Source organism: Oncorhynchus mykiss, chromosome 30, assembly GCF_057628025.1.
Source record: "Oncorhynchus mykiss isolate SJ-2025 chromosome 30, ASM5762802v1, whole genome shotgun sequence".
Lineage (NCBI taxonomy): Eukaryota > Metazoa > Chordata > Actinopteri > Salmoniformes > Salmonidae > Oncorhynchus > Oncorhynchus mykiss.
This window is the reverse complement of record NC_143051.1, coordinates 19,775,264-19,798,066: the sequence shown is the minus strand read 5'-3', so window position 1 is coordinate 19,798,066 and position 22,803 is coordinate 19,775,264. Positions and strand designations below refer to the sequence as shown.

At 43.1% G+C, this 22,803-nt stretch overlaps 1 protein-coding gene across 3 annotated transcripts in view; it reads left to right on the top strand.

Annotated features, from left to right (window-relative positions):
* LOC110489401 (CUB and sushi domain-containing protein 3) overlaps positions 1–22,803 on the top strand; it is a 660,686-nt gene that overhangs the window by 480,518 nt on the left and 157,365 nt on the right. For 2 of the 3 annotated variants that reach the window (XM_036971422.2, XM_036971421.2), the window contains exons 32-33: positions 18,739–18,852; positions 19,747–19,842. In XM_036971422.2, coding sequence (XP_036827317.2) covers positions 18,739–18,852; positions 19,747–19,842 — 210 coding nt within the window. Of the gene's footprint in view, positions 1–2,473; positions 2,640–18,738; positions 18,853–19,746; positions 19,843–22,803 lie in introns of those variants that run through there. The other variant, XM_090227754.1, reaches the window with a different exon arrangement.

Sequence of the window (22,803 nt, the reverse complement as noted above, 5' to 3'; positions counted from 1 at the left end):
TATACCGCCACTGCTATGCCTGTCAACACACCCATGCCTGTCCAGCACACTCCCTGCTGTCTCTTGCGTAGGAGGCCCAAAAAAGGCTTAATGGCTAGTGTATATAACTGCCCCGATATAGGGCATCCTTGTCTAATCCCCTCCTCACTCAGACTGGCGCCCCCCTCCTAACTTGACCATACATGACGTCCAGCATACATCTTCACACAAGCCAAAATCCTTTCCTCAAACACAGACATCACATTAAACAGATACTTATGGTCCATTCTATCAAAAGTCTTATTTTGGTCTAAAGAGACCAGTCCAAAGTTCACATTAGAAACTCTCGACAAGTCCAACATATCCCTGATTAAGAACAAGCTGTCCATGATTGAGCATCCCGGTACACAATATGTCTGGTCCTTGTGTACTATAGAGTCCAGATGGGACTTCAGTCTGTTATCAAGGACATTTGCAAATAAAGTGCCTTGCGAAAGTATTCGGCCCCCTTGAACTTTGCGACCTTTTGCCACATTTCAGGCTTCAAACATAAAGGTATAAAATTGTATTTTTTTGTGAAGAATCAACAACAAGTGGGACACAATCATGAAGTGGAACGACATTTATTGGATATTTCAAACTTTTTTAACAAATCAAAAAATGAAAAATTGGGCGTGCAAAATGATTCAGCCCCTTTACTTTCAGTGCAGCAAACTCTCTCCAGAAGTTCAGTGAGGATCTCTGAATGATCCAATGTTGACCTAAATGACTAATGATGATAAATACAATCCACCTGTGTGTAATCAAGTCTCCGTATAAATGCACCTGCACTGTGATAGTCTCAGAGGTCCGTTAAAAGCGCAGAGAGCATCATGAAGAACAAGGAACACACCAGGCAGGTCCGAGATACTGTTGTGAAGAAGTTTAAAGCCGGAATTGGATACAAAAATATTTCCCAAGCTTTAAACATCCCAAGGAGCACTGTGCAAGCGATAATATTGAAATGGAAGGAGTATCAGACCACTGCAAATCTACCAAGACCTGGCCGTCCCTCTAAACTTTCAGCTCATACAAGGAGAAGACTGATCAGAGATGCAGCCAAGAGGCCCATGATCACTCTGGATGAACTGCAGAGATCTACAGCTGAGGTGGGAGACTCTGTCCATAGGACAACAATCAGTCGTATATTGCACAAATCTGGCCTTTATGGAAGAGTGGCAAGAAGAAAGCCATTTCTTAAAGATATACATAAAAGTGTTGTTTAAAGTTTGCCACAAGCCACCTGGGAGACACACCAAACATGTGGAAGAAGGTGCTCTGGTCAGATGAAACCAAAATTGAACTTTTTGGCAACAATGCAAAACGTTATGTTTGGCGTAAAAGCAACACAGCTGAACACACCATCCCCATTGTCAAACATGGTGGTGGCAGCATCATGGTTTGGGCCTGCTTTTCTTCAGCAGGGACAGGGAAGATGGTTAAAATTGATGGGAAGATGGATGGAGCCAAATACAAGACCATTCTGGAAGAAAACCTGATGGAGTCTGCAAAAGACCTGAGACTGGGACGGAGATTTGTCTTCCAACAAGACAATGATCCAAAACATAAAGCAAAATCTACAATGGAATGGTTCAAAAATAAACATATCCATGTGTTAGAATGGCCAAGTCAAAGTCCAGACCTGAATCCAATCGAGAATCTGTGGAAAGAACTGAAAACTGCTGTTCACAAATGCTCTCCATCCAAACTCACTGAGCTCGAGCTGTTTTGCAAGAAGGAATGGGAAAAAATGTCAGTCTCTCGATGTGCAAAACTGATAGAGACATACCCCAAGCGACTTACAGCTGTAATCGCAGCAAAAGGTGGCGCTACAAAGTATTAACTTAAGGGGGCTGAATAATTTTGCACGCCCAATTTTTCAGTTTTTGATTTGTTAAAAAAGTTTGAAATATCCAATAAATGTCGTTCCACTTCATGATTGTGTCCCACTTGTTGTTGATTCTTCACAAAAAAATACAGTTTTATATCTTTATGTTTGAAGCCTGAAATGTGGCAAAAGGTCGCAAAGTTCAAGGGGGCCGAATACTTTCGCAAGGCACTGTATATTTTAGCCCGCACAGATCAATGCCACAGGCCTCCAGTTCTTAAGTTCACAAAAGTCCTATTTTTTGGGCAGGAGAGTCAGAGGCAGCTCATAGGCAACTCTCCTACCTCGTCGACACTCACGCAACACGCAAAAGAAGTCCAGTCCAATTATTTCCCAGAATTTTTTATAAAACTCTACTGGGAGTCCATCGACCCCCAGTTCACGGTCGGGGGACATTTGGGTTACGGCCTCTGCCAGTTCATGGGACAATAGGGGAATGTCCATTTCATCCTTCTGTGCCAGAGAGAGCTTAGAGAGTTATGCAAACAAAACCTGGGCACACATAGGATCAGACAGTCCTCCCCTATTATACAACTCAGTATAAAACTCCACAGTGCTCCTGCATCTCCCCCACCACAGAGGTCACCCGCTCATCCGACAGCGCAGACAATGCATACCCTTGGCTTCACTGGTCTGTCTTTCCAAACCAAAGAAGGAGCTTGGAGTGTCCATCTCCTTAAGCATGAAGAACCTAGCTCTTACAAGTGCTGGATCGAAACCCTGAGCTGACAAGGTAAAAATATGTTGTTTTGCCCCTGAACAAGGCAGTTAACCCACTGTTCCCCGGTAGGCCGTAATTGTAAATAGGAATTTACCTCCACTTCACTGATACTATGCTCGAGTTTCCCCAATACTTTCCTAGCCTCTAAGAATGAGTGAGCTGTTTACTGTTGACTGAAATTGCCGAATTTGGACTTTTCCCACATCCCACCATTGACTCAGAGACTCATACTCCTCTATTCACAGCTCTCACCTTTCCCAAAAAGTCTGGAAACCTGAGCAAAAACTGTTATCTTGTAAGAGCTTTACATTAAACCATGGTTATGTGGTGATCTGAAAAACCCACCTGGAAAATGGTAGTGCCCAACAGCCTATTGCTCTGATTCCTGGACATGTAAAACAGATCTAGTTTGTTGGGATGTCTTGCACCTTTCCACCAGAGGCCCCAATCAACTTCTTTCTTCTCCCCCTTTTTCCTCTTCTGCTTGACACTCTCTTCCACCGGCCCCTAGTCGCTTGCCCTTCCAGATTAACCTGACTAGGCCCATCCATGACATGACTAGACCCAGTCTCAGGTACACCACCATCCATAACATGACTAGACCCAGCCTCATTTACACCAGCATCTATCTCCTAATTAGACCCAGCCTCAGCTACACCACCATCTATAGCATGACTAGACCCAGCCTCATCTACACAGTGGTTGCTCCACTAAAAGTTTTGAAATTATGCTGCGAGATTTAGAGGTAATTTATGGTTTAGTACAGTACCCTGCATCACTACTTCATTGCTCCAGACCAGCGCAAGGGGAGTTAGAGCACTGATTATGCTTTTGGGCCCTACTGTGTCTCTAACTGACAATGAATGGGCGACATAAACCTAAATAGAAATTGATAATTGTGCACGACTTCAGTATTACTTACTAAAACAGTTGTTACACTAAGGTTTTTATTATTTTATTTTGTTAGGATTATTTTGCTCTTACTGTAGTACTGTAGCCCACTCCCGACCGGTCATGTTGTACAAGACTCTGCATAGCTGTGTTGCTACAGATGCTGGTTCAATACCTGTGCTGGCCTTGACTGTGTTTCTTCTACTTCTGTTGCTTTCTGGCACTTGGTTCGGTGCCTATAGTTGACCTGTGCTTTGATGTGAGATGGCGAGGAGGCTGAGAGCTTTTTTTTCCCCGCTTTCAATCCTCTCTCATATGTTCAGAAACCAATTCTGATGTTCATCAGGTTTTCCACCCATAACAGAGCAGTGCTTTATTGTGCAGTGATAAACAGTATCTCTCTGTCTCTCTTTTGTTCTTTCTCTCTCTCTCTTTCTCTCCATCTCTCTCTCTCTCTCCCCTCTCTCTGTGGGGTTCTCGCTTAGTTTATTGCTTAGTGTTAGGCCAGGCATCTGTGTGGTACAGGGTAAAAGGCTGCTTCCTCCCTCCCTTCCTCCATCCATCCATCTCTACTGGGTTATTTCTAGATGTAACTCCCCCGTGAGGCGAGCTGTTCGCTCACCAGAAGAGTTCTCCACTTGAAACTGAAAGGGGGAACTTAATCTTGTTGACCCACTCTCTCTCTTTCCACTTTGAACAAGGTTTATTAATTGGCCTTTCCAATACGACATCTCCGCCTCACTGCACAACTAAGAACAGGAGTTTGTAGTGCAATGGTGTGTGGGGTGTTTTTATATTATTAACTACATTAAGTAAGGAAAGATGTAATATATAATGTGAGTAAACTATCTGTATTTTGGACCTCTCATGGCCCACTCATGAATTCCTGTAAATAATGTGAAAACTGGTTATATAAAGACTCATTATAATGTAATAATAAATAACAATGTATTCCTAAAGTTAAGAGAACCTTCAAACCTTACCAACACAGTGCTATTACTGTATTAGCTCGAGCTCAAGAGTGGTGGAGAGGACCAATTGCAGTCACTAAACCAGGATGTAAAATATCAGCAAAACTGGAGACTGATGGCAAACCAACTAATCTGATTGCCATCTGACTGTCAGTCCATTCAAAGAGGCATGAGTGATGAGCGCTCTTGCAGCTCCAAGCTGTTTTATGGAGAATTCACATTGTTGTTATAATACCTTGTTTGGCTTGGGCTTGGATGATTCTGCGCAGAATTTGGGATTTAAATTGTGATTCAGCAGATTTTGAGTGAAATCTTTCCATTGCTCAGTTTTTTCTTTTCCCAGTAGCTCCTGAAGGCATTCAGTGAGCTGACCTAAGCTCTCAGTGGACAAACACCATATCTGTTTATTTTCTTACATCAGATCTCTCTCTCTGTCTCTCTGTCTCTTTCACTCTCTCCCCCTCCCTCTCTCCCTAACTGTGAGTCCCTCCAGACTGGATAAGGCTGTGAAAGCCTAGAGTGAAAACATCAAACCCAGTGTAACATAACTCAAGGCACACGAGAAACAGACAGGAGAGAAGGCAAGGCACTAAGAGCATGTTAAAGTGTTTGGCTTGAAAGCCAGTCACACCATGGATATCTCAGTGCTTCTCACTGTTGACTGTAATCAAAGAATATGTCACTTATTTTCTTTGTCATGGGAAAGATATTTTAACTCTTGCCACCAGTGGTGGTTCCCAAGTGATGTCATTATAGAGAGAGACTGAAAGTGGGCAGATGAAATACGTATTGGTCTTATTCATGGATCATAAATTATTAACAGGATTAATAATTGATATCAGATGATCAGTATTTCAAAGGCATCGGTGGATTTTAAGTACTGGTCCAGACTTTTTGGACATCTCAATCCAAGGACACATCAGTTCACCCAAATGCAAATCACCATGAAGCACGACCTGTTGTGTATGATATACTGTGTGTCATCTGTTTCTCTACATGTCCATGTACTGCATTTAGTTAAAGCAGCCATTCAAACAGGCTAAGATGAGTTGTTTGTCCTTGTCTGATTAGTAAGCCATCTCTACAGCTTCATTCCAAATGGCCCCCTATGTCCTTAACGGAGTGGCTGCGGTTCCGGATTTTCTGGAACACGACTTGCTGTTGCAAAAAAAATAGATTTCTGCGCATGCAGGATCCACTAGCCTACCACTTTTCAGCTGCTGCTCAGTGCTCAGTCACTCCTCCATTGTTAGTGCTGTCACTGCTCTGTTGTAACATCAGGCTAAAGCAAACATAAGCAGGACACAAACAGGTTGTCTAGCAATTTCATGTTCTTTTTTCAGGAGGGAGTTAGCTATTTGTGGCCTACATAGCATATCAAACAAGCAAGCCACAGACAGGCAGTCAATAGCGATTTAATGTACTTTTTTTCATCATTGTTACAAACATTGGCAAACAGGTCAGTTCTGGGTCTGATTCTGTGGCTCAGAGGCCTGTCCTGGACCCCTGTGGAGGGGCTGTGGAGGGCTGTTGACATTGTGTGGCCCCTGAGGTCCAGGGCTCTTCTCCGGTGGAGAGGATGGTGGGTAGAACACACAGAGAGACTGATGACTGCTTTGTACAGAGAGAGAGAGCGAGAGAGAGAGAGAGAGAGAACAGACAGGCTCCAAATCCTGCAGATGGATGGAATGTTAATGTGAGGATAAGACGAGGCACAGCCTGGAGGCTCTTATATGCTACCACTCAAGCCCAGCCCCTACAAAACACACCCAACACTCAGAGAGAGAGAGAGAGAGAGAGTAAAAGGAAGAAAGAGGATCAGTATGCTCTTATAGTCTATCCAGGCCCCTCCACAACACAACACACCCAGCACTCAGAGAGAGAGAGAGAGAGAGCAGGAGAGGAAGAAAGAGAGATAAGAAGCTTTTATCCTGAGGGAGAGGGACAGATAGAGGGTGAGGGAGAGAGAGAGAGAGAGAGAGAGAGAGAGAGAGAGAGAGAGAGAGAGAGAGAGGGACAGAAAGAGGTGCTTTTATAAAGGATAGACTGTCCATCTAGAACGACACTGAGTTAGACCAATGTGTTCTTTTGCAACTTGGACATTATCTGTTTGCTTCTATCATTCTTTCTACCACTGTTCTTATCACGCTCTCTCTCTCTTTCTGCCTTTGTTGTGTTGCATGGCTATCCTGATTTCTCTGTCACCACCAGAAACAGTACATGATATTCTCGCTCTCACTCTCCCTCCCTCCCTCCCTCCCTCCCTCCCTCCCTCCCTCCCTCCCTCCCTCCCTCCCTCCTCTGTCTCGCTCTGTCGCTCTCTCTCTCTCAATTACATTTCAATGTCAATTTAAGGGGCTTTATTGTCATAGGAAACATATGTATAGAATAAACATAATAAACAATAAAAACATTTACAGTTAACATTACACTCACAAAAGTTCCAAAAGAATAAAGACATTTCAAATGTCATATTATGTCTATATACAGTGTTGTAACAATGTGCAAATAGTTAAAGTACAAAAAGGAAAATAAATGAACATAAATATGGGTTGTATTTACAATGGTGTTTGTTCTGGTTGCCATTTTCTTGTGGCAACAGGTCACAAATCTTGCTGCTGTGATGGCACACTGGTATTTCACCCAGTGGATATGGTAGAATATCAAAATTGGATTTGGTTTTGAATTCTTTGTGGGTCTGTGTAATCTGAGGTAAATATGTGTCTCTAATATTGTCATACATTTAGCAGGAGGTTAAAAAGTGCAGCTCAGTTTCCACCTCATTTTGTGGGCAGTATGCACATAGCCTGTCTTCTCTTGAGAGCCAGGTCTGCCTACTGAGGCCTTTCTCAATAGCAAGGCTATGCTCACTGAGTCTGTACATAGTCAAAGCTTTCCTTAATTTTGGGTCACAGAGGTCAGGTATTCTGCCACTGTGTAATCTCTGTTTAGGGCCAAATAGCATTCTAGTTTGCTCAGTTTTTTTGTTAATTATTTCCAATGTGTCAAGTAATTATCTTTTTGTTTTCTCATGATTTGGTTTGGTCTAATTGTGTTGCTGTCCTGGGGCTCTGTGAGGTCTGTTTGTGTTGGTGAACAGAGCCCCAGGAACAGCTTGATTAGGGGACTCTTCTCCAGGTTAGTCTCTCTGTAGGTGATGGCTTTGTTATGGAAGGCTTGGAAATTGCTTCATTTTAGGTGGCTGCAGAATTGAATGGCTTTTTTCTGGATTTTGATCATTAGCGGGTGTCATCCTAATTCTGCTCTGCATGTATTATTTGGTGTTTTACATTGTGGAGGGTATTTTTGCAAAATTCTGCATGCAGAGTCTCAATTTGGTGTTTCTCCCATTTGATTAATTCTTGGTTGGTGAGCGGACCCCAGACTTCACAACCGTAAAGGACAATGGGTTCTATATCTGATTCAAGTATTTTTAGTCAGATCTTAATTGGTATGTCAAATTTTATGTTCCTTTTAATGAGGTAGAAGTTCCTTCTTGCCTTGTCTCTCAGATCGTTCACAGCTTTGAGGAAGTTACCTGTGACGCTGATGTTTAGGCCGAGGGACATGTATTTTTTTGTGTGCCATATGGCAACTGTGTCTAGATGGAATTTGTGTTTGTGGTCCTGGCAACTGTACCTTTTTTGGAACACCATTATTTTTGTCTTACTAAGATTTACTGTCAGTTCCCAGGTCTGACAGAAGCTGCACAGAAGATCTATGTGCTGCTGTAGGCACTCCTTGGCTGTGGACAGAAGCATCAGATCATCAGCAAACAGTAGACTTTTGATTTCAGATTCTAGTAGGGTGAGGCCGGGTGCTGCAGACTGTTCTAGTGCCCTTGCCATTTAGTTTATACCTATTTTGAAGAGGGTGGGGCTCAAGCTGGATCTGTGTCTCACCCCATGGCCCTGTGGAAATAAATGTGTGTGTTCTTTTACCAATTTCAGTTAACGGCTGGTTGTGTACATGGATTTTATAATGTTGTATGTTTTTCCCCCAACATCGCTTTCCATTCATTTGTATAGCAGATTCTCATGCCAAATTGAGTTGATCGCTTTTTTGAAATGAACAAAACATGAGAAGACTTTGCCTTTATTTTTGTTTGTTTGTTTGGAAATTAGGTTGTGCAGAATGGGAGAATACGTGGTCTGCTGTACGGTAATTTGGTAAAAAGCCAATTTGACATTTGGACTTTGTTTTCACTGAGGAAATGTACGAGTCTGCTGTTAATGATAATGCAGAGGATATTCCCAAGGTTGCTGCTGACATATATCCCACGATTATCAGGAATCAAGGTAAGAACAAGATGCAGACACGTTGAATTGACAATGGTTTAATATTCCTACAGGGGCAGGTAATAGACAGGTCAAGGCAGGCAGGGGTCAGTAATCAGAGGTGGGGCAACGGTATCGGACGGCAGGCAGGCTCAGGGTCAGGGTTTGCAGAGGTCAACAATCCAGAGGTTGGGCAAAGGTACAGGATGGCAGGCAGAGTAGTCAGGCAGGCGGACTCAGAGTCAGGACAGGCAAGGGTCAAATCCAGGAGGGCAAGAATAAGAGAGACTGGGAAAAGCAGGAGCTGAGAACAAAAACGTTGGTTGACTTGACACACAAGACAAACTGGCAACAGACACACAGAAAACACAGGTATAAATATATTGGGGATAATGGGGAAGATGGGTGACACATGGAGGGGGGTGGAGACAATCACAAAAACAGGTGAAACAGATCAGGGTGTGACAACAATAGTTATTGGGGTCAAATTCGTCTCTACTTTTGTGAATTGGGGTGATCAGTCCTTGGTTCCAAACATTTGGGAAGATGCCAGAGCTGAGGATGATGTTAAAGAGTAATAGTATAGCCAATTGGAATTTGTGTTCTGTATAATTTATAATTTCATTTAGGATACCATCAACACCACAGACCTTTTTGGGTTGGAGGGTTTGTATTTTGTCATATAGTTAATTAAATGTAATTGGAGAATCCAGTGGGTTCTGGTAGTCTTTAATAGTTGGTTCTAATATTTGTATTTGATCATGTATATGTATTTTTTCTGTTTGTTCTTTGTTATAGAGCCTAACAGATTGGATAAGTGGTTTATCCATACATCTCTGTTTTAGATAGATAACTCTTTGTGTTGTTGTTTGGTTAGTGTTTTCCAATCTTCCCAGAAGTGATTAGATTCAATGTATTCTTCAAATACATTGAGCTGGCTTCTGACATGCTGTTCCTTCTTTTTCAGTAGTGTATTGCTCTATTGTTTTAGTGATTCACCATAGTGAAGGCGTAGGCTCAGGTTTTCTGGGTCTCTAGGTTTTTGGTTGGACATGTTTCTCAATTTCTTTCATAAGGTTTTTGCATTCTTCATCAAACCATTTGTCATTGTTGTTCTTAGGTTGTCTGCCTGACATTTGTATATTTGATAGGGAAGCTGTGAGGTCAAATATACTGTTTAAGTTTTCTACTGCGAAGTTTACACCTTCACTAATGTTTTGTCCAGGAAGTTGTCTAGAAGGGATTGAAATTGTTGTTGCCTAATTATTTTTTGTTAGGTTTCTACACTCATTTCCTTCCATCTATAGCATTTCTTTATATTATGCAGTTCCTTTGGCATTTATGCCTCATGATTGAGTATTGCTCTGTACAAGTAGACTGTGATTTTGCTGTGATCTGATAGAGGTGTCAGTCGGCTGACAGTGAACACTCTGAGAGACTCTGGGTTGAGGTCAGTGATAAAGTAATCTACAGTACTAATGCCAAGATATGAGCTGTAGGTGTACCTACTGTAAGAGTCCCCTCGAAGCCTACCATTGACTATGTACAGACTCCATGTGTGACAGGGCTGCAGGAGTTATGACCCGTTTTTGGGGTTGTTTTGTCATAGTTGTGTCTAGGGGGGCATATTTGGGAGGGAATGCTATCACCTCCAGGTAAGTGTTTGTCTACTAAGAGTGTCAGGTTCTTGTCCAGTTCTGGTATTTAGGGCGCCACAGCCTATTACATGTCACTGGGCCTGGAAATGGTTGAGCTCCCCCTTTAGGATGGGGATTCTATTGGGGGTGCTCTCTCTCTCTCTCTCTCTCTCTCTCTCTCTCTCTCTCTCTCTCTCTCTCTCTCTCTCTCTCTCTCTCTCTCTCTCTCTCTCTCTCTCTCTCTCTCTCTCTCTCTCTCTCTCTCTCTCTCTCTCTCTCTCTCTCTCTCTCTCTCTCTCTCTCTGGCAAACACACAAACTCACTCACCACCACTTAAAGTACATGTCTGATGGTACAGCATGATGGAACAATGGGAATAGTGACTCTCACATAAGGACACAATGTTATTTTGTGAAGAATGATTGAGGATGGAACACATAGCATGCCTGGGCATGGTCTATTGATGATGTCTGGATCACTGAATCAGATAGCACTGCACAAACACAATGCATCTCAATATATTGCTGTGTCAATGGTGAGGTGGGAACCCAAACCAGCTGCGTGCGTGCGCTATCGTGCATACATTTATTTTGTCCCACTACACCAAACGCAATCACGACACGCAGGTTAAAATATTTTAAAAACTCTGAACCAATGACATTAATTTGGGGACAGGTCGAAAAGCATTAAACATGTATGGCAATTTAGCTAGTTAGCTTGCACTTGCTAGCTAATTTGTCCTATTTAGCTAGCTTGCTGTTGCTAGCTAATTTGTCCTGGGATATAAACATTGAGTTGTTATTTTACCTGAAATGCACAAGGTCTTCTACTCCAACAATTTTTCCACACATAAAACGGCCAACCGAATCGTTTCTAGTCTTCTCTCCTCCATCTGGGCTTTTTCATCTTTGAACTTATATGGTGATTGGCATCTACACTTTTACTACGACTACCGGCAAAACAGTTCGTCTTTCAATCACCCACGTGGGTATAACCAATGAGGAGATGTCACGGGGGTACCTGCTTCTATAAACCAATGAGGAGATGGGAGAGCCAGGACTTTCAGCGTGATCTGCGTCAGAAATAGAAAGGAGTTCTATTTTAGCCCTTGGCAACGCAGAAGCTCGTTGGCGCGCGCGAGCAGTGTGGGTGCAATAATATGGATTTCTTCATTTATTTTGCGGCGCTCGCGCACGCGACGTGTCCGGTCTGGTCAGCATGTTACATACATCTACAAACTGTTAGTGGTGGCACTTTGTCTCAGCCTGGACTCAGTGGCTCTGGATCTACAGTAGGCTCCCCATTGAGTGGTGTAAACACCCTGTGTTACCATTATCAAACAGTCTCCAGATAACGCTGATTTTAGTCATCACAGATAAAATGCTTTAAATCCTCTGAGTGGCAAGGAAGAGTCTTCAGAGGTGTAAGCATAATTCGGAGTACACAATTATTTGGTGCAGTGTCAGTAAACTCACAGAGCACTTCATGTCCAATGTTTCATGTTGTGAATTATTCCCTTTGGAGGGATAGTGACGAACAGAACAGAAAGAGACAAGGGTGTCTGAGAAAAAGTCAAGTTCACCAGTTCACCAGTGGTGAGAGATGACAGAACCCAATGTGTGTGTGCATGTGCGCGTGTCACAGACAGAAAGTTTCTCGCCCTGTGAATTCATCGAGCCTTGAGCTGTCCTGATCCACAACAAAGAGAGCCGGATTTATCTGTGAGCCATGGAGGGCACCAAGGGGAATGAGGATTAATGGGCTGTGTAGGCCGGGGCCTGGGCCTTGTCTGAGACTGGCTCCAGGATAGGGCTGCTCCAGCCCAGGGAGGTCCTGTGGCAGCCTACCCCAGGTAGAGGGGTGCCCGGGGGGGGAGGCATGGATCTGAAGCCCCTGGATCGAAGCATTACCCCGCTCCAGCCAGGGCTCATATGGGACTCTGTGTTTGATATCTATGTCGAAGTGGGAGAACAAAGAGTTCAGATAGGGATTGTTCAGGCAGCAGCCACTCACATTACACACAAACACTGCACTCAAAACAGAGCAGGCCGGCCAGAGAAAGCGAGAGATGATTATGAAATGGAAAGATCATGTACTGTGTGTGCGTGTGTGTGAGTGTGTGTGTGTGTGTGTGAATGGGTTGGTTCTTCTATTCTAAAATAGTCCCCACAAGGATAGTAAAACAAGGACAATTCTTCCTTGTGGGGACATTTTCCACGTCCCTATCAGGAAAAAGGCAATTTTAAGTTCAGGGGTTAGGTTTAGGGTTAGGGTTACAATTAGGATTAGGGTTAGGGTAAAGGGTTAGACTGCAGTGTGCTAAGTCAGGGTCACACAGAGTGTTTTTTGGTAGTCTTAAACACATCTACTTTGAAACAAAAGTATACACCTCACACACATGGTTATGGGATCCAGAAAAAGAGAACACCTGTACCATGTCAGATATAGATTTTAAATGTATTACATTTTGAGTTTGCATCCCAATATTACACTTTATACACACTACAGAAGACTGAAATATAACAAAACTGTTTGACATAGAATCACTGGGTTTTTGTCGTTTTTAAATATGAAATTATGAAACATATTAATAACGTTCAACCCATGAGGCCAAAGATTTTGGTCATTGACTGCAGGAAAGGGATACACCTGCTAAACGAAACCCTTTGAGGCAAATAGCTAGGTTGCATCCCAAATGGGTGCTATTTGTCTCACCATCCTTTTATCCCTGTGGCTTGACTGAGGTGTTATCTCCAAAGACATCTAGTTAGAGGACTGAGTCCAGACCGACTGAGTCCTGAATGACTGAGTCCTGACTGACTGAGGAGTCCTGACTGGGAAAACATGCTGCTAGACGAGGGGGTATAGTTCAGCCTGATCACTAGATCACTAGACTTAGATTTCAGATGTTTGAAAAGGTCCCCATATTGATATATATTGATACATGCCTTCCGCGGCACTAACAAATGTGTAGTTTTTGCGATTATGCACCACTGGCCGCAAACTCGTTATAACTGGAGCCAGAGCACCCTGCTTAGACCACTGTACCACTGCAGTTCACAGTGCTCTAGCAAGCCGTGAAAATACTTGATGATACGTTTTTTATTATTTTGTACTAAACTGTTAACCTTTGAGTTGTTTCTGTTTTAACCCAGTAACCATGCAGAACGAATGCATCAAAAATATCCATAATACGTGGAATTTCAAAGGGAAACTATGAGATCTTGTTGGTAATGTATATCTACCACGTTGGGGCGCCGGTAGTTTGGGTGTGTGTTTGTGTGTCTGTGCGTTTGTGTGTGTGTGACGTGTGTCTGTGCATGTGCATGTGTGCGTGTGCATGGGTTGGCGAGGGGGGTAGATGTACCACGGCCCTGTGTGTGTGTACAGAAGTTCTATCTAGCTGTACAGTCAGAACACCAGCAGGCCACCCAACGGCAGCACGGACCAACGCTGGGGTGATTACCCTTTTGTCCTCTAGCTCCTTATCCCACGGACGCAGGTCCCAGATAATGAATTCCTTTCAATATTAGACATTTTCAAGATCCCAGCCCCTCGCCTGATTATTATTGGCCCTATTCCACTGATTTCATGAATACTGCAGACTGAGATTCTAGTCCAGTGTGACATTCAGAGAGCTTCCCTTCTGCTGCAAGGTTATTGAAGAGTGAATCGCATTAAGCCAAGGCGTTTATATTGCAGTAATACTGTATGTATTCCCTGTTTTATGCTTGGATTGGGAGCTTTTGGCACAGAGGAGATTTTCTCATGTCTCCCATCATTAATTGTGTTTATTTTGCACTTTAGAGGTTGAAAGGGTTTTAAATGAAAGCCATGATGGCTATTGCACACATTATTTCAGTGTCAACATTTGATATTCAACATTGTACCTGGGAAAGTTGGGAAAGTTATAGCATTTGAATATAATTAATTCAGCCAAAGAAGTCGCGCTTCTGTTCGACCTTGAGTCATATGTTTACACTTTGCATCTTACAGATGGTAATTGTATGCTTTGTACAATGGGGTATTGTGCCTGCCCTTAACACTTCTGTTCGGTATTTCCACGACTGTACCTTGGCTGTGTGTGTGTGTGTGTGTGTGTGCGTGTGCGTGCGTGCGTGCGTGCGTGCGCGTGTGTGCGTGCGTGCACACGTTGGTGGTGGTAGACACTGCTGTTGAGCATGATAACATCAGCTATAGGTCCTCATTCATCTCAGAGAAGTCTCCATCTTTTTCTCTCTCTCCCTCTCTCCCTCTGTACCTTAAAGAACGGATGAAATGGAAATCTGTTCCAACCAAGGCACCATCAGGGGAGACAACAAACCAGAAACAAAACGGCAACTGCAAGGTCTTTTATTTTAGAGAGGTATCTTAACGCCTAAGAAAAAGGACGGAAAAGGGAATCTGAATTAATCATCGGTTTCATTTCCATATAACCTCGGAAGCATCTGTCAGAACATGTTAAGTGAGCGAGACGCGTTTGGTAAAGGGCAATCTCGTGTGGCGGAGGTCTGTTTGTTGAAACTACTTCCTGAAATAGTGCTGAGCTAGGTGTTTAGAGCTAGGTGTTTAAGGCTATGTTCCAAATGACACCCTACTCCTACTACTAGCCCTATGGGTTCTTCAAAATGAGTGCAATACTTAGGGAATAGGGTGCCGTTTGGGACGCAACCTCTGCTTGTGGGTACTGCGCTGGAGCACTTAGCTCTGGAAGTGCTAACTGTATATATGTGTGTGTGTGTGTGTGTGTGTGTGTGTGTGTGTGTGTGTGTGTGTGTGTGTGTGTGTGTGTGTGTGTGTGTGTGTGTGTGTGTGTGTGTGTGTGTGTGTGTGTGGTGTGTGTGTGTGTGTGCGCGAGAGAGCATGGCTGGAAGACAGGGTTCACCCTAGTTGCTTGTGCAACGAGGAGCTTGTCTCTCTGCTTGTCAGGCAGTTGGCTTTGTAGCAAAATATCTGGGCTATGTATGAACATGACTTTGAGTGGTACAACTCAGCGTGTGAGTATTCTGTCTAAGATTTTTCATGTGAACTCTTTTTTGAGGCAGTTGCTACATCCATTGTCGGACTTACACATTTATGATATGTACCCTTTGATTCTTGAAGAATAACTTATGAATGCCTCATGAATTTAGTTCAGAACCCAAAATATAAGCTTGTTTTACTCCAATGTTTGTAAACAAAGTAAACGTAAACAAGCACTGTACAGCCTCAAAACATGGTTTTGATATCATGGACGGTCAGTCTTTTTATCCATAGCCCATGAATTTGAAGATGGTTACATTTCTCAAGCCCAATCCCTCAGCTGTTTACCAATACAAGTGGCAGGGAGTTTTCTTTGTTATTGTTTCAACTGATCAAATATATCCCTGAAAAACGGGTGTCCTTACCTGGAGTGCACACTGAAACCTATTCAAATGAGGAATGGGTCACAAAGGCTCTGATGAAGGCCAATATGATGATACATAAGCTTGACTAAACTAAGTAATAATGGCAAGAGCTAACACAGATGTGAAAGTTGGCCTACTTTTCCTTTTAGGAGGTTTGGGTCTGAAATCAGAAGGATGGCACAAACCATAGGGTGAGCTGTTGTCAAACTGGTACTCAGGTCTTCTCCGGATTCCGTGGCATACAGTTGTTTTAGTCTATTTGGTATTGGCACAAATTTTCTTGTTACATTGCAAGACATTAGAGTGAGCTTTGATATCAAGGCCGTAAGACGAGAGGAATTTTCAATTAAATATTGGGTATTTATTGAATTCGCATCTGGGACAATACTTCCCAAAAACATGCATCGCTCCAACACATAAAGCTGTGCCACTCTACAGTACGTGTCTGCTGAAGGGAAAGTTAGTCTCCCGGCCTCCCTCCCAGACACAGTACTCTGTAAATGGACCATGGTCTCTCTGTTCTCTCTGTTCCGTTCAACAAAGCACATTCCCTGGGGAAGATTTGAGCTTTTTCCCCTGACATGGGCCCAGTATTGGAGTGGGGAGGCTGAGGTTGCCAGTGGTATGGCGTTTGGGGAGGGAGGTCTGTGTGTGTACAGCAGTACAATACCATGACTGCTACAAATACTGACATTTTAACACAAAGCTGTTGGACTTCTCCCCACACTATAAACCCACACTCCCCAAACACAATGGAATTAAAACTGGATCGTAGGCTATTATGCCTACGTTAAAATTACATATGCTCTTCCCTAACCAAAACTATTGGCCTATGCTTCTTATTGTGCGTTCAGGCGATACAGACGTGTTGCAGTGATAGTTAGCATTTCTCTCATCTTGTGTTATTGAAGGTGCTATTTGGAACGTAGCCTCTGTGCAGGGGCTCATCAGCATATCATGAATAAAGGCCCATCAATAATGGCCTTGTTGGTACATGCCCAATTGCGCGTGTTTGTGTTTTCCCTGTCCTGTACTAAATATATGCATGAGGAGTCGCGCACACACTCATCTTGTCTACTTAGGCATACAACTCAAAGGCACTACTCTTAACTTGGGTAAAACATCCTGGCAAATCTCATAATTTCTTACGTTTCTGTTTAAATACAGATTCAAATCTGTAATACTTTTCTGGTAAAAAGTATGGATTGTTGCAATTCAAAAGCAACTGTATATAGTATTAGACAAGGGTTGTATGTATCCAGCATCTCAGAGTAAGAGTGCTGATCTAGGATCAGCCCTCCCTTCCATGCAATGTTATTCATTGCGATCTAAAAGGCAAAACGGATCCTTAATCAACCCTCCGACTTTCGGACGCATGATACATACGGTCCCGAATCTGTTTCCCAGGGTGACTGTTATTGTAAAGATACCATTTCATTGAAGCAACAAATCAAAGGGAATCAGGCAAGATGTATGTATGACCTCCATACAGTATATCTGCTATTGGGATGGCCATGGGGTGTAATGACCCATCTCTTGTGCATCACTAACCAAAGAAGCTTTGGGCTTCATCACAACATAGCAGTCCTATAAGCATACTATTATGTAGATGCATAGATACTGTAGATTCATTAGCATCCGTAGCCCTTTCCTGCAGTCAAAAGACCAAATCGGCCTCAAGGGGCCGATAATTAATAATGAATTAATATCACTTTATTGATTTAATTTTTGCTTAAAATCCAGTGTTTCTATGTCAAACCATTTTGTTATATTTCAGTCTTCTGTGATGTATATAAAGTGTAATATTGGGATGCAAACTCAAAATTTAGTACATTTCAACTCTATATCTGACATGGTACAGGTGTCTTCTTCTATTATTTAAGACCATAACCATCTGTGTGATGTGTATACTTTATTTAAGAATACCAAGAAACCCTCTGTGTGACCCTGATTTAGCCCATGGCAGTAAAATGATTAACTGACTCCCTAATAGACAGTTAGTAGGGCAAGATGGTGCAAGTGAGTGTCATAAATGCTCACCCTAATCTCATATATTAAGTGATTACACATGTGATTTGGATCTCCTAATTTCAAAATCAAAAGTTACTGGAAATGTCCAGTATCCAGCATCCATCATTGGGCTTACTTCTTGGAAACCAAAGACAATTTGGGTCAGTGGGGAACGTGAAGTTAGAGAAATCAGCAACTAAGTGACTTACACCATAACGTTTCTCCCGAGAAGAAGTAGTCTCAGCATCAAATCGCAAATTGTCATTTCGTAACAATTCAGGGCAAATACAGTAGAGTTTTGTTATGCTAATGACTTGGCTGGGTAAAGAGTTTTCTGCTTTCACAATGACGCCATCAAAGTGGTTAGGGAGGGTAAATAAGGATATTTCTGTGTTACTGTGTACAGTTGAGAGGAAGCCCACAGTGTGCACCAGTGTAATGCGGCTTTGCTCAGAACACTAAGAGACTCTCAGAGAGGTTTCCAATTAAAAGATTTAAATAAACATACAGTGCAGTTACCTTGGGGATTCCCTGCCACAGTTTTACGCCCACTGCTGTTGTAATGAAGAATAATGATGTACTTTTGTGATGTTATTAGCACAATGTAATTTTTTCTAAAGCAGCTCAATATGCTCATTGCCAAAGAGAGGAGGAGCAGTTGACAAAACAGTAATTGTATAATGACACATTGTGATCTATTTTGCCATGCTTTAGTACCTACCATCCACTGAGACTATTCTTAAAATAGATGTCACAATTTAGCTCTCATGCATTTTCTAAACAGCCAGTACACCTGTGACAACTAGTAACGGTCTCGTTTCTATTTTGATAGCTTGGTGTGAAATTATGAATTGTGTTAACACAATGGTGCTAGCTTTTTTGTTAGTATTTGAATTAGTTAAAGACTTCTTTCTCTTTTCTCTCTTTCTCTCTTTTAGTGCTGTTTGGGCAATTTGTCTTGTTCCAGACATCACTCAATGACGTTGTGGACATTTATGATGGGCCTACGCAGCAGTCTCCACTCCTGTCTTCTCTCTCTGGCTCCCACTCAGGTAATACAAAGAGCAACACAACACAACGACAGACACCTCAGTGAAAGCGCCACTTAACTTTGTTCTGGAGATTTTCCTTTTTGTCACTGTGCTTGCTGTTCGGGGTTCTGGGCTGAGTTATTGTACAAGAATGCTTTATAGCCACATCCCAAGAGCCATACATTAGTCACATATTGGACCCGTTTATTCAGTATCACTTTAGTCTCCATACAAAGTATTTATCAGCAAAGCATCTGTTCCCCTTGGGTCCATACCCTCAGTCACGCTGAATTATTGAGCCGTGCGTGTGTGCGTTGGTATGTGTGTGCATGTGTGTACGTTGCTTGCTTGCTTGTGTGTGTATATGACGGAGGGAAAATGACGTGGTCTTTTCCATGTAAACAGCAGCACCTTATGAGATGCTCTTAACGAAGAGGTAAGTGCTAATAAAAGGCTGTACATTTCCCCCGTTTCTATCGGGGATAAGACCACCAAAGTTCCAGGGAGACTGTGAAGAAGAAGAAGAAGAAGAAGAAGAAGAAGAAGAAGAAGAAGAAGAAGAAGACGACTAGGTGGAATGAAAGGGGTCCATTGGCAATCAATAAGGCCTTCTATCAAAGCATGAATCCCTTGTTGACTCTTAATGTTCTGTTCAAGTATAACATTGAGCTAACAGCTGATTAGTTCAGCACAACAGGCATCAGAGTTAAACAACGCCAGATCAGATCAACATGATTGATTAATCCTATGGAGTCTGATACATTTATCTTTAACTGGGTCGGATCATCAGTTGTTGGACAGCCAACCTGCACATCAATCAGAAGAATAACCTTTCATCCTGTGAAATGTTTGTGTATGGTGGAGTTGTAAGTTGTGTTTGATTGATCATTGAAATCCATATTTTTGTTTCTTCAGGAGAGTCTCTACCCTTGAGCACGGGCAACCAGATAACCATAAAGTTCACCACGGTCGGCCCGGAGACTGCTAAGGGCTTTCACTTTGTCTACCAAGGTTTGTCTTCCATAGATAAACTCAGCAAAAAAAGAAACACCCTCAACTGCATTTATTTTAAGCAAACTTAACATGTGTAAATATTTGTATGAACATAACAAGATTCAACAACTGAGACATAAACAGAACAAGTTCCACCGACATGTGACTAACAGAAATGGAATAATGTGTCCCTGAACAAAGGGGGCGTCAAAATCAAAAAGTAACAGTCAGTATCTGGTGTGGCCACCAGCTGAATTAAGTACTGCAGTGCATCTCCTCCTCATGGACTGCACCAGATTTGCCAGTTTTTGCTGTGAGATGTTACCCCACTCTTCCACTCTTCCACCAAGGCACCTGCAAGTTCCCAGACATTTCTAGGGGGAATGGCTCTAGCCCTCACCCTCCGATCCAACAGGTCCCAGACATGCTCAATGGGATTGAGATCCGGGCTCTTCGCTGGCCATGGCAGAACACTGACATTCCTGTCTTGCAGTAAGGCACGCACAGAACGAGCAGTATGGCTGGTGGCATTGTCATGCTGGAGGGTCATGTTAGGATGAGCCTGCAGGAAGGGTACCACATGAGGGAGGAGGATGTCTTCCGTGTAACGCACAGCGTTGAGATTGCCTGCAATGACAACAAGCTCAGTCCGATGATGCTGTAACACACCGCCCCAGACCATGGCAGACTCTCCATCTCCAAATCGATCCCGCTCCAGAGTACAGGCCTTGGTGTAACTCTCATTCCTTCGACGATAAACGTTAATCTGACCATCACCCGTGGTGAGACAAAACAACGAGTGAGACAAAACTGGTGAGACAAAAGTGAAGATCACTTTTTGCCAGTCCTGTCTGATCCAGTGACGGTGGGTTTGTGCCCATAGGCGTCGTTGTTGCCAGTGATGTCTGGTGAGGACCTGCCTTACAACAGGCCTACAAGCCCTCAGTCCAGCCTCTCTCAGCCTATTGCAGACAGTCTGACCACTGATGGAGGGATTGTGCGTTCCTGGTGTAACTCGGGCAGTTGTTGTTGCCATCATGTACCTGTCCCGCAGGTGTGAAGTTCGGATGTACCGATCCTGTGCAGGTGTTGTTAGACATGGTCTGCCACTACGAGGACAATCAGCTGTCCGTCCTGTCTCCCTGTAGCGCTGTCTTAGGCATCTCACAGTATGGACATTGTAATTTATTGCCCTGACATGGGAAACAGTGTTTAAACAATGATTACAATGATTACAATGATGATCTGTGAAGTTATTTAGATTTTTATAAATTATCTTTGAAAGACAGGGTCCTGAAAAAGTTTATTTCATAGATTATACTTAAATATTCATAAGTACAGTGTCCATATTAGGACGTCCTTATGACTCGGAGGCTATACTAATTTTGGCAACATACATGCAAAACTAAGCCCTTTCTGTCTTCCAATGTTGGGTATTTCAGCTCTGTCATGACATTATTCAAATGAATCAGCAAGTCTCTTTCATCCAACCCCAGCCAAGCCAGAGGCATGGATTGAGTTTAGCTGTGCATGTAAGGATTGCCTACACTCCACTGTCACTATGTGTTCGAAATGACTGTATAAACATTAGGATCCTTTGAATTCAGTACCTCCACTTGTAATAAATATTGGAATGTGTGACTCTGACAGGAAGTGAAATACATAGACCTTTATTGATATGTTGTTACAGAGTGCTCTCCAGAGCGATGCAGGTCTGTAAATTACAATTATTTTTAGATGCCTGACATTTAGAACATCACACACTTCCATAGAGTACATACAGTCATCATTAGTGTGCAGAAGCAGGAGGGGTACATTTACATTTTTCTGTCAGCTAGCTATCTGTTGATGACGTTGCCTGGCCCCAAAAACCTGTCTGTTCAGCACTATCACAGGCGCAGAGGTGTCCTGCTCAGCAAGATGCTTCACATATCCCCAAAAAGCTGTCTGTTCAGCACTATCACAGGCGCAGAGATGTCCTGCTCAGCAAGATGCTTCACATATCCCCAAAAAGCTGTCTGTTCAGCACTATCACAGGCGCAGAGATGTCCTGCTCAGCAAGATGCTTCACATATCCCCAAAAAGCTGTCTGTTCAGCACTATCACAGGCGCAGAGATGTCCTGCTCAGCAAGATGCTTCACATATCCCCAAAAAGCTGTCTGTTCAGCACTATCACAGGCGCAGAGGTGTCCTGCTCAGCAAGATGCATCACATATCCCCAAAAAGCTGTCTGTTCAGCACTATCACAGGCGCAGAGATGTCCTGCTCAGCAAGATGCTTCACATATCCCCAAAAAGCTGTCTGTTCAGCACTATCACAGGCGCAGAGGTGTCCTGCTCAGCAAGATGCTTCACATATCCCCAAAAAGCTGTCTGTTCAGCACTATCACAGGCGCAGAGGTGTCCTGCTCAGTAAGATGCTTCACATATCCCCAAAAAGCTGTCTGTTCAGCACTATCACAGGCGCAGAGGTGTCCTGCTCAGCAAGATGCATCACATATCCCCAAAAAGCTTAGAATTATCAAGCTTCTTAGAACTTTTGCAAATTGTCCACATTCCACATTTCCCCTCAGAGTAATTTTGCGTGCCAGATGGCACTCTATTCCCTACATAGAGCACTACTTTTGAACAGAGCTCTATGGGCCTTGGTCAACAGTAGTGCAATATATAGGGAATAGGGTCCCATCTAGCAGCAGCATCTTCTAGTGTAGAAGTCTCATTCCCCCCTGACACATGCTAAGCCTAACTCCTGGACGGATCCCAACAACTCCCTGCCTCCCTCTCTGCGTCCCTGCCTCTCTGCCTCCCTGCCTCCCTTCCGTCCTTCCTCCCTCATTTTTGGACTCATTCATTTGTTCTTGCAATTGCGAGCTAGGCCTGCTAACTTAAATCCCACTCAATAGCTCAGTTATTGCTCTTCTCAAAATGTAATCTCAATTTCAATTTTCTGTTTAAATAGAACACCACCAGACTTTTACA